Source organism: Anabrus simplex, chromosome 4, assembly GCF_040414725.1.
Source record: "Anabrus simplex isolate iqAnaSimp1 chromosome 4, ASM4041472v1, whole genome shotgun sequence".
NCBI lineage: Eukaryota > Metazoa > Arthropoda > Insecta > Orthoptera > Tettigoniidae > Anabrus > Anabrus simplex.
The window spans coordinates 364384065-364398909 of NC_090268.1; the positions used below are offsets into that span (position 1 = coordinate 364384065).

General features: G+C 37.0%; 1 protein-coding gene across 2 annotated transcripts in view; it reads right to left on the reverse strand.

Annotated features, from left to right (window-relative positions):
• Window positions 1-2797: 2797 nt before the first annotated feature.
• The window catches only part of LOC136871997 (uncharacterized), a 176424-nt gene continuing 164376 nt past the window's right edge, over window positions 2798-14845 (reverse strand). For both annotated transcript variants that reach the window (XR_010859854.2, XM_067145787.2), the window contains exon 4: window positions 2798-3008. Coding sequence is in view for 1 of the 2 variants with exons in the window: in XM_067145787.2 (XP_067001888.1) it covers window positions 2865-3008 (144 nt within the window). In the remaining variant the exon portion in view is untranslated. The remainder of the gene's footprint in view (window positions 3009-14845) is intronic.

Consider the following 14845-nt stretch of genomic DNA (forward strand, 5'->3'; position numbering starts at 1 on the left):
CAGAAAACATAAAGGAAATGTGACCGAGTGGAAACAAAACATTCAGAGGAGACGCAGAGATGAAGGGAAAGAATATATCAGCTCCAAATTTAAAACCTGCTCTATCAGAACCAAGTGAGGTATGAGCAGGAAAACATCAGAGTATATACCGTAGTAGGAAATATGTTTTTTTAAGGTTAGAACCTTTATAGCTGTTGTAATAACAAAGCCAAGAACTGTTTTATGATGATAACTTACTGTATTTACTCCAATCTAATGCGCCATCAAATCTAAGATACATCACAATTTTAAAAGACTTGAAATAATAAAATGTTTGTTCGTTCGCATTGCTACTATCGATGTAACCACACTTTTACCCATTATTAAATAACACTAAATAGCTTTGGTACATTATGTTCACTTCATGTCATAGTATGTGCTTGTGAGAAAGGTTGTTTCTCTAATACAGTCAGTGAGCAGGAGAAGAAAGAGCTGTGTAAGAACTTCTGAACAATGGACTACAATGCCCAGACATCAAGCTTAGCATGCAAACAATGTCCCTGAAGTTGGAGAACACAAGAGGTGACGAGAAAAGGAAGCTGTATCTCTTCAGCAAGCCACAGTAACCTACTGGTTGAAACCGATACACGCAAAGTGAGAATGTGTAAGTAAATAATGTTTGACACATTTAAAGTGATCCCAAGAAGGCTTCAACGCCTTATACAAAAACTCAAGCACAACATTCAGTTGCAGGATATGAGAGGTACTCATCATAATCGATCTCAAAGTGTAAACGACCCTACCAAAGTTTTAATTCTTCAACACACTGAGTCATTCCCAAAACAAGAGAGTTGCTACAGCAGAGGAAAGAGTCATAAGGAATGTCTTCCTGCTGAGTTAGCCTAACTATCATGCATAGACTCTTTACTGAAATGTATCCAGATTCCAAAATTTTACGGTGAACATATTCAGGCTTCTTTTACAGTTAAGTATAAACTAAAATGTGGCATGCGTTGCTCTGATTCTTGCACAACATGTGATAGACTTTACATTAAAATCGTTTTGTGTGATGGCGAGACTGAAAGACAGAGGGGTATTGAATGAAAGTTATCTACATCATGCTAAGACAGAGAGTGCAATATAACAACCTAACAACTTGTTTCCTAAGGTGAACTCTCAAGTTTATGTACTGTTCATTGATTTGCAGCAGCTATTATTTTGTCCGAATCTAAAACACTCGTCTGTATTTTACCAAAGACAGTATGCAAGTTACAACTACTTTGTGCATGATGCTACTACCAATGCTATTATGCTTCTGTGGCATGAATCTGTTGCCTAGGGTATCCCCCAGAAATAGCCTCATGCTTATTAAAGTATGTTATGGACAATTTCCAGCCACTAGAAGCATGCGCAGAGAATGGAAATTAGTTGTTTGGTCAGACAGTTGTATCAGGCAAACAACAACTTTAGAATGCATGTAATGTTTTAGTTGTTTATTTTGTCCAAGTACTTAAATGGATCAGAAATTTCTAGCCAACGGTCACAGTTTCCTTCCCTGTGACAGGGACTTTTCTTGTAAAGAATGCAATCATAAATGTGCCATTTGACTGGGTTTTCTAGCAATCTATTCACTGTCATCCTCATGGAAAGAGAAGATTTTAATATTTCTTACAAATTGAAACTTTCATGAACGTGATCCCTCACTACGAGTAATGGCCCAATATCAATTTGGACAAAGATATCCCATCATGTCTTACAACTGTGGATATCATACTCCTTCAACAAATCCAATAAAGGAAGAGGTGTTCAGCATGTCCTGCCTACAATGCAAGATATTTCATAATTACAAGCAGCATATCGGACACCACTTCCTATCAAATCAGCTAAAAAAGAATCTTTTGAACATGTGTCAGTTTCTTTTACCTGAATATGGTATGTTTTATGAAAGCCTGCCAGTTGAAAATGTGTTTAATGCTTGTCTTCATAAAAGATAATATTTCAATGAAACATGTATTATGTTACATTTCATTTTTTAAAAGTGAATGGGCATGCTCCTTTTTTTTTTATGCTTGTGAATGTGCAACATTTAAAATTAATGTTAAGAATATTATGTATTACTTAGTTATATAACTTTAATACAGTACAAACAGCATTAAATGGTGTATTGGTTATTCCCCATGTATTACCTGTTTGTGTAACAATGTTGTTTATCATTGCACGTACAACATTGTTACATGTAATATTATTTATGTTTTGCTTTGGATCATTTCCGTATAATAGGAATTCACAAAAGTGATAATAACTAACAAATAACGTTCATTCAGATCACATTTAGCTATTTGATCAAATGGATATGACAGATTTTGTCTTCTGATTAGTTATTTGTTATTTCTGTAACATTTTGTAAATGTTGGTTAAAACATTGTAACAGTCCATGCTTCAATTCGTGATGGTTCCATTTGGACTTTTATTTCAATTTTTTATGTCTGGATTTGGAGATAATGAATTTATTCTGCCAGAATGTTGTTCTGAAGTTGACCACATTGTCACCACCTTCTCTTGTTTGGCAACGACTCGCCAAAATTTAAAAGTTTAAATGAACCTCCCTTCTTTCTCTGGCCCATCTGTCTCTCCTTGTCTTGGGTGACCGCAACTCCTACGTGAGAGCGTGTGAACCCCTCTTGGCTCCTGACTGCACAGTGCACCATTTCTTCATGATTTTTTTTGAGTCAGGATTCAAGCAGACGAAGTCCCTAGAGTCCTGTGTTCATATACTGGTCAGGCATACTATGATACCCACAAATAAAACCAACAAGCATATGCTACTAAGAGTTATTTCTTTTCTTTATTAAATAAATAAATATATATAAACTGCTTTTTATAAATTAAAATGAAGATGAAGACTCAAGACTAAATCCCTTTTCTTCTAGATAAGTAAGCTTTCCTAAATCCTCATCAGAACTTTCGCCCTCCAGTTCTTCCATCTTCTCTACTTCTCGAGGAACTTCATGTAGAGCTGACAGCCAGGCCTGTTTAACACCAATTGAATTACATTCATTAACACTTCACCAGTTATGTTCTAGATTTGAATTTTATTCTTAATTACTTAATGAATATTAATGTAGTTAATCCAATATCATTCAAATTTCCAAAAATACAAGTAAATTGAAAAATGAATATAGAATTGGAACTTAATCCTAATGATAACCTTGATGATGATGATATCTTTATAGCAAGCTACTGTATGGGATTATTGAGCCTCATACAAATTGTAATGTTTATTGACATTTCACCAGAATATAGTTCCAACATTAAATTTGAATGTGCAAAATGTGCACTTTCTAAATAAGTATAGTTAGAAGATTCTTGTCCATAGTTATGTATCTGTCAGATCATTAGATTCAGTGTTACAGTATTGCTCCCTCTTTTATACTTTTCAAGGGAACCAAGGAATACTGGTGTTAATGGGGGGGAAACAACTTATATATGTAAAAACGCTATAGAAAAGTACATAAACATTACACAAATTAATATTATTAATTTATAGAGTATTTGAATCATTATCCTATTACAGTACTTACCTCAAATAAAGGTCCAGTATAAATTAACTGTTGACACTAAACTGCCTTTGTAATTCTGCTCATCCACTGACCACGAGAAGGGTACCAGTAGGTAATTAAAATATTGTGTAATTCAGTATTCTCCTTATCTTCCTTTGAATGGTTATAGAATTATATGACACACAGTAAATTTTCTTTCTCTGGATGGGACATTTTAATTACTTCTATTGTACCTTTTGCAACATTAACACATTCTTATTACAGATAGAAAACTACACAATCACTCCTTCCTACCAAAATAGTCCAGAATTGATCTCTGTTTACACTTCATATTTCTAATTTTCTCTATTTGTTTTTCAAGTTCATAAAGGTTATGAAAATTATTTTTAGCCGCACTTAAGTGACTGCAGCTATCGAGCTCAGTCACAGAATTATACACCCAAAGAAAGTCCTCAATAGTGCAGTCTGACTGCAACATTCTCCATACATCATGAAGCAGGCTGCCATCTCCTCCTCTTCCTTCTTCCAGAGTTTCATCCCTAACTGCGTTTGATTCGTTGCCTACGTTATAATACAAGGCCTGGAAATAGAGCCTGTAAAACGCTATGGAAGTGGTTACACTGAAGTTCAATGCTGGGCCGCTAGGATCGCTTTCTTGCCCCCTGTCTACCAGGTTCGCACCTTTAAACGTGTTCATTAACTGAGTTGGTTGTGAATGTATTATGTACCGTATTCATTTGACGTTAAGCATTCACAGTTCCAGTCATGGTTTATTCACGAGAAATTAAAGGTAGTGGAATTTCGTTTCACAAGTTTCCAGTGAATGTTCAATTTTCGAAACATTATACAGAGGAAGTATTACGCATGACATACGAATTCAAGCTGATCGAAGTAGGCCTCTGTTCCTAAGTTTTGATCCAAGTTACGTCATAAGAATAGGGCGATCCCAAAATTTGTCACTGGATTTTTTTGTAAACAATGCTACTGTGACCGGTGATCATTTGAGAGGCATCTTCAAACTCAGAAATCTTAAATTAGGAAACCAACAAGGAAAATAATTTGCCCAAGAAATTTGGCGAAAATTTATGTAGCAAGAGCTAAAATAAAGTGTTTTCCCCTGAAACAATCTCTGGTTTGAAAAGTATGGAGGTGGTTTGTCCCGAGAGCATTAAATGCAGTTTAAAATAAGCCATTTGTTTTATGGAGCATTTTATTAAATTGTTTGATGCGCATGACGTCTGCAACACCTCACATGGGACATATTTCAGGAACGAGAACAAACAAGCATCTTTTAACCGGGCGAGTTGGTCGTACGTTTAGGAGCGCGTGGCTGTGAGCTTGCATCCGGGAGATAGTGGATTCGAATCCCACTGTCAGCAGCCCTGAAGATAGTTTTCCGTGGCTTCCCAATTTCACACCAGGCAAATGCTGGGGCTGTACCTTAATTAAGGCCACGGCCGCTTCCTTCCAAATCCTAGGCCTTTCCTATCCCATCGTCGCCATAATACCTATCTGTGTCGGTGCAACGTAAAGCCACTAGCAAAAAATGCATCTTTTAGGACTGAAGATGAACTCCTCAGTTGGTTAATTAATGATTTCCTGTCATATATTAAGAAACTTCAAATGCATTCAGAGAAAGTAAAAAAGGATTCATCAGAGAAATGTATCAGGCATAGATCTTGGCTACCCAATCCACTGTGGCCTGTGTAAAAAAAAACTCCTAAGTATACATTTGCATTATGTATTGACGGGGAACCTAACGAGCTATGACATCGAGCTCTTCTTCAGCTACCTAAGACGCCAAGCGAAATAAAATGACATTATGGTTCGTGTGGCAAAAGAAAAAACAGACTGTAAAGGTTGTTTAGAACATAGACCCTATCTCTTCTCCAGCTACTCAAAGTCCAACATTGTGTCTTATTCGTTTTCAAGATCGAGGAGCCCTCAGATACCAAAAATCATCGTCTGTGGCAGCTCTACAGTGAACGACGGAATTTGTCACCTCCACTACGCAGTACTTGCCCCGAGGGTTACTAAAAGGTGTACGTTTATTTTTTCGAAAGACATGTTCAACAGTGAAATTAAGTGTGGAAAGTGTAAAGGCGACAAACCACCTCTTTTTCTACTATGAAAATTTCTGAGACCTCTGTTAGACAACATTGCTTTGAGCCACTCAAGTAGAAGAGAGAAAGTTTTGAAACTTGATAAGAAGCCCCTCAAAAGGAAATTTTTGAAACTTCAGTGACATATCCAAGCCAATGCAGCACTGCTCTATAAATAAAGTACTGTCAATACTCGCAAAAACATTCAGTTCTTTTTATTTAGGATATAATTTACTTATTGACATATATGGCCATGCGAATACAAGGGGGCAAGAACGCGATCCTAGTGGCTGAATGGTGAACTAGGAAGCAACCCATTTCCACGAGTGCATTTCAAGGCCTTGTATTATAGCGTAGGCAACGGTTTGATTCCACACAAACAGTTTTATAAGTAATGTTATGCCTTTTTCTAAATCGGTCGATTCAACCATTGGATGCGCTGAAATTTCCAATGCCAAGAATATTTTCCACTTTACAAGCATTTTCCAAAAACATGCCCATCCACCAAAATGACATTGATCTACCATCCATATGATGTACACTGGTTGTCTGGTTATGGTGTCAGTTTATTGTCCATGCCCAAAAACACATCCATGTTAATTTTTTTTTAAATTTGTTGGGTAGGCAACCCACTAGGCAGAATTGTCATGCATTTTGCATACATTTTTTGAGTAGGAAACCCGTTCGTCAGAGCTGTCATGCTATTTGCGTAGCTTCCTCTGACATTTGTAATTGGTTAGTTTCGCCCGTGTGTCGTCGTTAAGTATGTACTGTCTGGTTTGGTCATCATGCCGTGGTTATTTGAAGCACTACAGGTTAGTTGTGACGCCATTTTACTTTGATTTTTTCCTGTCTGGAAAATGGTCGGAAGCATAAAATGTCACAAACCTAAATTTGAGGATTTTAATACAATGCGACCATAGAAAATCTGAGAGGAACAATAAAGAAATATTGTAAACAACAAGAAAACATAAAAGTGGGTTAATACTGTATTTACAGTTATTCTGAATGTGTGTATGTGATTTAAAATTAATGATTAATACTTACCATGCCAAAGCACCCAATGTTGTATATTTGTGGGAATGACATTGCACATTGTAAAAAGGAAAAAATAGGCCATCATAATCCAGTTTACCACTACTATGCAAGCCTGTCAGGGTAATAATCAGTCCGTTTGCTAATTATAACACTGGCATATCAAAGAATAGTATTGTTGGAATTATCTCAACCTCATATGGAGTAATGCTTCTAAAATTCTTCAAACCTTATTGACAATGCTAAAACCCTGATAAGCATAGGAAGCAAAAGTCAATGCCAAGAGCACTGCATTTGTCCTGGCTCTGCAAATCAAAGAATTACTGATGTAGTATAATATTATGAGATAATCCACTGTATTTTTCTTTCCATTATCACTGTTTTCAGTGTTCTATTGCAAGTGAATTATCCATTTCAATAGTGTTAAAAGGGAACTAAGTTAAGAAGAAGTGTGGCTTTAGCACTTCATCCTTTGAATAATGCTATGAATACAATCACTTTTCATTATGTATCCAGCTCCTGCTAGGTTGGGGCATTTATGGCACTTCTCCACCTTCCTCTCTCCTGCCACCATAACTCTCCCATCATTTTGTCCCAGTTCAGGTATTTCTTCTTCTTGCATTCCTCTTTATTGAATGGATCCACCTTGTTGTAGATCTTCCTCTCACTCTCTTTCCCTCAAACCTCATCTCCATCATCTGTTTTGGTATTCTTTTCTACTCCATTCTCTTTAGGCTCCCATATTCCCAAAGTGGTTTAATCATAAATTGGAGTCCCTGATTATTGAAAAGAAGAAAGCACACAAGCGGTACAAAATATCAGGTCTCAATAGTGATTATCAGCATTTCTCAAAATTAAGAAAAGAATGCAAGTCTGAATTTAAATCTTGCTATAAAATGTTTGTCTCCAACTGTGAACGAAGTATTACTTCCAATGCACAGAAATTCTGGCAATATCTACGTTCTAAAAGGTCATGTAATAATATTCCTTCAACAATGCATCTTAATGAAGTTACAGCAGATACTGGAGAAAATACTGTCAATCTTTTTGCTAACCACTTTTCATCTGTTTATTTTTCTTATCAGAATAGTAGTAGTATGTCATATGACTATCCTTTCTCTGTCAATCTATCAGTTATAAACATTAGTAAGGCAGAAATTTACAACAAACTGATATCTCTGGAATTAAAGAAAACTGTAGGACCTGATGGTGTTTCAACTTACCTGCTCAAGTACTGCTCATTTATTTTATCTGAAGCACACTTTTATCTGTTCAACTTATCATTAAACCAAGGCGTTTTTTCAGTGGAATGGAAGAAAGAATTTGTTAGTCCAGTTTTCAAAAATGGTGATAAAACTGACATAAAACAATATAAACCAATGATAATTTTTTTCATATTTCCAAAATTTTTGACTCAATAATTCTTGACAAAATCACACCTTTCTTTAGAAACATCATCATTGATGAGCAATATGGATTCTTTTCAGGACGGTCAACCTGTAGCAATCTTCTTTTATTCTATCAGTTCCTCTTGGATGCAATAGAGAACCACTCCCAAGTGGACTGCATTTATACAGACTTCTCAAAAGCTTTTGACACTGTCGACCACGATATCGTGCTTAAAAAACTAACAGGCTACGGAATTAATGGGCTTCTCCTCTCATGGTTTGAATCGTATCTTAAAAATCGCCTGCATATTGTTAAAATAAGGAATCATTTTTCTACGCCTATTATTGTTACCAGTGGAGTTCCTCAAGGGTCTCACCTTGCGCCCTTACTTTTTACTCTCTACATAAATGACATTAGAAATATACTTAAGAATTCTGAATTGCTTTTGTTTGCCGACGATGCAAAAATTTTTATGCAAATTAATTGTCCACTTGATTGTTTAAAACTTCAAGAAGATTTACATCATCTGGAAAAGTACTGTATTCAAAATGGGTTGAAACTTAATCATGAGAAATGTAAAATAATATTGTTTTTTTTAAAACAAGAAGAAAATATCATTTCAGTACAAATTCAGTAATAACAACATTCTAACTCCTGTTTCACAAGTTAATGACCTTGGTGTTTTATTCGGTTATAACCTATCGTTTAATGAACATATTGAAAATATTTATAAGAAAGCATTTCAAAGATCGGGTTGCATTACTAGATATTCTAGAGAATTTTCAAACTTAGCTACCTATCGATTGCTGTATGTGTCTATGGTACGCCCTATACTAGAATACGGTACACCTGTTTGGAACCCTTCTCATCAGACCTCTATCCATAGATTAGATTCAGTAGAACATAAATTTCTTCGTTTATATTCATTTAGAGCAGGATTCTCATATGATAATGTTGATTATACATCCTTACAACAGTCCTTAAATCTGCATAGTCTGTCACAACGCCATGAATTATTGGATACACTCTATTTTTAAATTGCTTCATTCCTTGGTAAATTGTCCACAACTCATTGCAAAAATTAACGTACATGTACCAGACAGACGCACAAGGTTCAAGAATACATTGTCTACAAATTGGCATAGAACTAACTACGCATTCAAAGAGCCAATTGAACGAATGTTAAGATCTCTAAACAAAGTGGATGTTGATATATTTAACTGCTCATTGTTAAAATTTAGAAATCACTTACATAATCTCCAGAATTGACTATTACTTTCCTGTGATTACTTGTAATATAACCTGTGTATATATCTGTACATATTTTTCTACTTATACTCCATTGAATGTTCTTTTTAGTGTGTTTTGTTTTGTTTATTCTTCTCTACTGTTATGTAAAATGGTATTACCGTTAATAAATTATTATTATTATTATTATTATTATTATTATTATTATTATTATTATTATTATTATTATTATTATTATTATTATTATTATTATTATTATTATTTTTATTATGTCCAAACCATCTTAGTTTACTCCTATCAGTTCTCTTATTTAGATTTTCCAATCCAATCACCTTTCTCACATCTTCATTTCTCAATCTGTCTGTCTTTGTCTTTTCTATTATACTTCTTAGGTATTTCATTTTGCTGGTGTGAATTCTACTCTCTTCCCTACCTGTCACTGTCCAGGTCTCAGCAGCGTAAGTAATATGAGTGCATAATACATTTTGTACATTATCTCTTTACACTTCCTTATTCCAGACAAGGTTTCTTACAGTCTGGCAGAATGCATCGAATACCACCACTACTATCACTGACTAAAATATACATATTGTGCCCTACAGACTCCAATACACGTCAAGCGAATGCTGAGAACGTATCGGAAGTACTGTAGTATCTTAGAAATACCTACCTTGGCGGGTCGCAGATATTGGCACATAGCTTACCATAATATCCTGTCCTCTTCAAAAGTCACTCTATCTCCTTTACTGCAATTTATAGGTTTTTTTTGTACGCCTCCCTGTCTACAGGGTATTCTGGCGCGTTCAGGTTCAAGTTACACGGTCCATTTCAGTTTACATATTCCTGGTACTCTCTGCTCTCCGCCCCTTTATATTTTGCTTCAGCTTGGGACTGGATCGCGTCCTTCCAACCCCCTTGACTTCGGCGTTTCTGTTCTAATTCTTACAAGTATTGAAAGGACTCTCTGTTTCTTTCATCCTCTCGTGTGTTACAGCGGCTTCCAGCTAGCCTGGAGTTACGCTCCCCTTCATCATTCCAACGTGAGTACTGTCGCCTATGCCCCCTGTATTCTTCATATCTCTTGCGGTAAGGCAAACTGTTCTGCCTCCTATCAGAATATGATGGCCCTCCATCTCTCCTTGGTCTGGAGTTTCCATACTCCCGTCGGTCATTCCAGTGGCGAGGTCTCAACTTCGATTCTCTGTTGTACGAGGTGTCACGGGTTTCTTCTTCATTCCGAGATGAAGTTTGGGTGCCTGAAATCTGGCTCCTTCTTTCTCCTTTTCTCGTGGTTGACTTCTCTCCCTCGCCTCGATATTGCGGACCATTTCGATCTGGTGGACCCGGGGTTAACTCTGTGCAGTAGTCTGGTCCTATTGCTGTAAAGTCTCTTCCACTTCCACTGCAGTTTTGACGTTGGCCGCGATAAATGTCCTCTGCACATCTACAGGGAGTTGCTTAGTTATGGTAGCTACTATCTCATCCTCTGGAGGTGGGTGATCGAGTTCTCGCAAGTGTATTAGCTGACTGGTAAAGTACTCGTTTAGCCCAGTAGGAAGTGTTGAAGCATAAAGCTTCATTTTCAGGCATTGTTGAACAGATTTCCCCCAATATTTCTTCAAAAATGTCTGTTTAAATTCCTCATACGTCTTGAAAGTATAGTGGAATACTCTCATCCACTGAGCTACAGCTCCACCTAGAAATTTCTCAGCCGTTCATAAGCGCTTCTCTTTCAGAATGCAGTGTTCATCCATGTGCATGTCTAATTCCCGTAAGAATGACCTAGGGGAAACCTCTCCATTAGCCTCAAATTTCTTTGGCTTGTCCTCCGCTGAGCGCATGAAGTTATACATTGGTATTACGTTAATCCCTTCGGGCATCGTAACATTCCCTTCCTGATGTCTGGAGTTAAAGAGTTCTCCTGAAACAACTGGCTCACTCCCTTGGCTTTCATTCAGTATCTCATTCTCTAATGTCCCATCCAGCTGACTCTGCTGCTCGATGGTCTTTCTCTTCTTTGTATCAGTAAAGCCGTGTATATCTATTTGCTCTAATTTGTCTCGGATTCTCTCCACTTCATTTTCCAATCCTAGTATTCTCTTTTGTATCACCTGCTGTGACAGTTCTCTCCGATTTTCCAGCCCCACTGTTTCTGCTTTCATTTCCTTCCATGTCTGCTGAATATTTATTTCGAGACCTGCTACTTTGGCCTTGTTTTTCTCCGTTACTTGTTCTAACTTGTCTGCCAAGTCTTTTGAGAGATTTCCTAGTTTTAGCTCCATGTTCTTCTCTAGCACTTCCATTTCTTCTCTATTTTTATCTATTTCTTCCACTACTCCAAGCAAGTCACTATTGATAGTTTCCAGTTTCTTGTCTGTGCTTGCTTCCTTTTCTTCAACCTTTTTCTCCAGGAGAACCATTGTTCCTTCAGTAACTTGGTCCTGGGTTCCTTTCCATACCTCCTCCAACTGTTTCTTTAATTCATCAGCGCTAGCAATACAGCAAACTCGGACATTCTCTATTTTCTGATCTAGCTCTACCTGTGCTTTCTGTGTGGCCTGATTCTCTACCACTAACTGCTCTAACTGTGTGCTAGTGTCTTGTTGTTCGGACATATGCTTTTCACTATTACACAATTGTTCCATCAATTTACTGGACAATTGCTCTGTCATACGTTCCTCACTATGCGACAACTGTTCGGACATACGCTGTTCACTAGTGGTTAAGTGTTCGGTCATACACCCCTCACTGTTGGCTACTTGTTCCTTTACACTAACTAATTCATCTTTGAGTTCCTTTAATTGCTCCTCAACATAAACTCCTCGATCGACATTGACATGACAATACTCTTATTGATAAGGTCCTACTGGAAGATCGCTAGGTCAGCACTAATGAGATTCTCAGCGACGGTTATTAAATAAAATTCATTAATCCATGCAGCTTCATCAATTATGTTATCCATCAAATACAAGAAATTTGGTTCTTAAATTAACCGTCTGTAGCTGCATAATTTAAAACATCTCTCCTTATGTTGCATATCACAAAAAATACCATCAACACATAGCCACACAAATTTAGAAAATGAATGATCTTAGCCCTTAAATATCATTACTGAAATGGTCTAGACAAATCCTACTATGGGCTAGAAAAATATCCAGTCCAGGTCAAGTATCACTCTCACTACTTTCGATTTGGGCTACCTGATCAAAACAACGTCCAGCCAGCCAAGCATCGCTAATATTGACAGCAATCCTTGCCATTTGCTACTCATCGAGACTGCGGTTATCTTGACTTACCCGATAACTATATTACCCACACAATGATACATCATGGCTTCATTCACAAACATAACTTCTGATGGAAATTATATTCACTATCTCTTTAATTAGGAAGACATTTTACTGTTCCTGACATCCATCGGATGCACTCAATAATTAATGAAGCCCGACAACACTAAATAGAACAGATCCATTACCAATTACTGGTTCCTCTGTTCAAAGATCCTATTTTCGCAACACAACTCGCACAATTTTTCGCAAAATTGGCTCACCTTGGGGGCGCATATTTATACCTTTCACTAGGCATAGTTTATGCTTAATAAGTCACAACAGTGTGCCCCATGTGTAGGAGCGCTGAAATTCTATGTGCCCTACAGACTCCAATACACCTCAAGAAAATGCTGAGAATGTATCAGAAGTTCTGTAGAATCGTAGAAATACCTATCTTTGTGGGTCGTAAATATTGGCACATAGCTTACCATGATATCCTGTCCTCTTCGGCGGGATCCGTGGAGATTGCTTGCGTAACTTATAAATGAAGTTAAGAGGTACAGGAGATATGCCTAGGACTGTTGTCTATATTTGTGTGAGTATCCAAAAAATGACATTAAAACAAAATAATTTATTTCAGCATAAAGATGGATGTGAAATCCAAAAGCAAACATAATCCGTTGAATAGTTAATTACATTAAGACTTGTACAAATAATTCTGCCACAAAGTGGCAAAATCAATCTTCATTTGGCATTCACTGGAGAGAATTCCCATTTGAGCTGGCGTAGTATAGTGTCTTGGTGTGGACAGACTCAATATGATTCATTATGGAATGTGGCTTAAACATAATTTACATGAGATTAGGGAGGAATCACTTCACATTACTTAATTTATTAGTTCCCCATTGTAGGGAAATATTTACACTGCACTACAGGACTGAAATAACCCAATCAAACAAATACTTAAAAACCACACACGCAGACGTCACAGCTCACCAGCTGGGATACGAATACGCGACCCTCTCTCGTATCCATGCGATACCTCTAAGTGTAACCTAAATGCAGACGAAAGAAAACAATACCATGACAATACACGGAACAATACATGCATCTTCAACCACCTGTAATGGAAGTACAATAATAAATATGGAGAATCTTTCAGCTTACAAAATAACAGAGGTCACCTTGTTTCAAACCACCCTGCCTTGGGCTATTGACCTCATTCCTGGGTGAGGGGAGACTCTCAGACCAAAACAAATGTCACCAATAGTTTTATTCATTCCACTCAACTCTCCAGACATGGTTATATGACACAGCGGCGGCCATTACTATTGTCATTTAGACCCTCATAAATCACAGACCCGACCATATGATTCATCACTCTGGCCCCTTACAAAATTATAATTACCTTCTTTCACTGCGTACACACAAACTAAGAGGATTCTCTGCCTGGCCGTTTCAATATCATTATGTATCACGAAGTATAAATTCTCATTCTCATTTCATGCATATATCCGCACACAATAAGGTTCATCTACTGAGCTCTCTGCAGGCCATTCAATATCGTACATTACACATTTATCTCTTGTGTAACCATGCAAACTAAGGGCTAATCAGCCAAGCCACGTACGGGCTAATCAAACATTACTTTATCTGGTCTGGGCATCATTTCTCTGAACTCTGTGGTCCACCGTTCAAGCCACGCTCATGTCTATGAGAACATTTGAGGGAATTATTATTATTATTATTATTATTATTATTATTATTATTATCATCATCAATAGGAAAAGCACCCAAAAGGGCATATACAATATGATTACATCAAATTTTTAGATTATTCTTTGCTAATTTGCGTGATGCTTTTGGTCCTTTTTGAACACAACACAATATGGTATTTTTCGCAGCACTTTCCACTGAGTGAACATATACAATTCTCGTTTGGTAGATGGAATTTCTTATTGCTACATAACTTGTGGTGATAGCCATGAATGGCTAGTCTTGTGATTGTGTGTCTTTGTTCTTCGTTAGCGTTTGTCCATGATCTGTCTTGCATTGCATCGGTACTGTAAAATTCCAAGTCGATATCCATTCGTTTCCTTCATCTAGCAGCTAGAAGTGCCTGGTAAGCGTCAGTAGATGGCAGGCTGAGCTTATACCTGATATCCTCTCTCTTGCTAATTCATAGGCAAGTCTCGATGGTGCATACTTCCCTATTCACAGGCAGTGCTTTATGAATCTTGCTTTCACCTTTTCAATTCTCTCG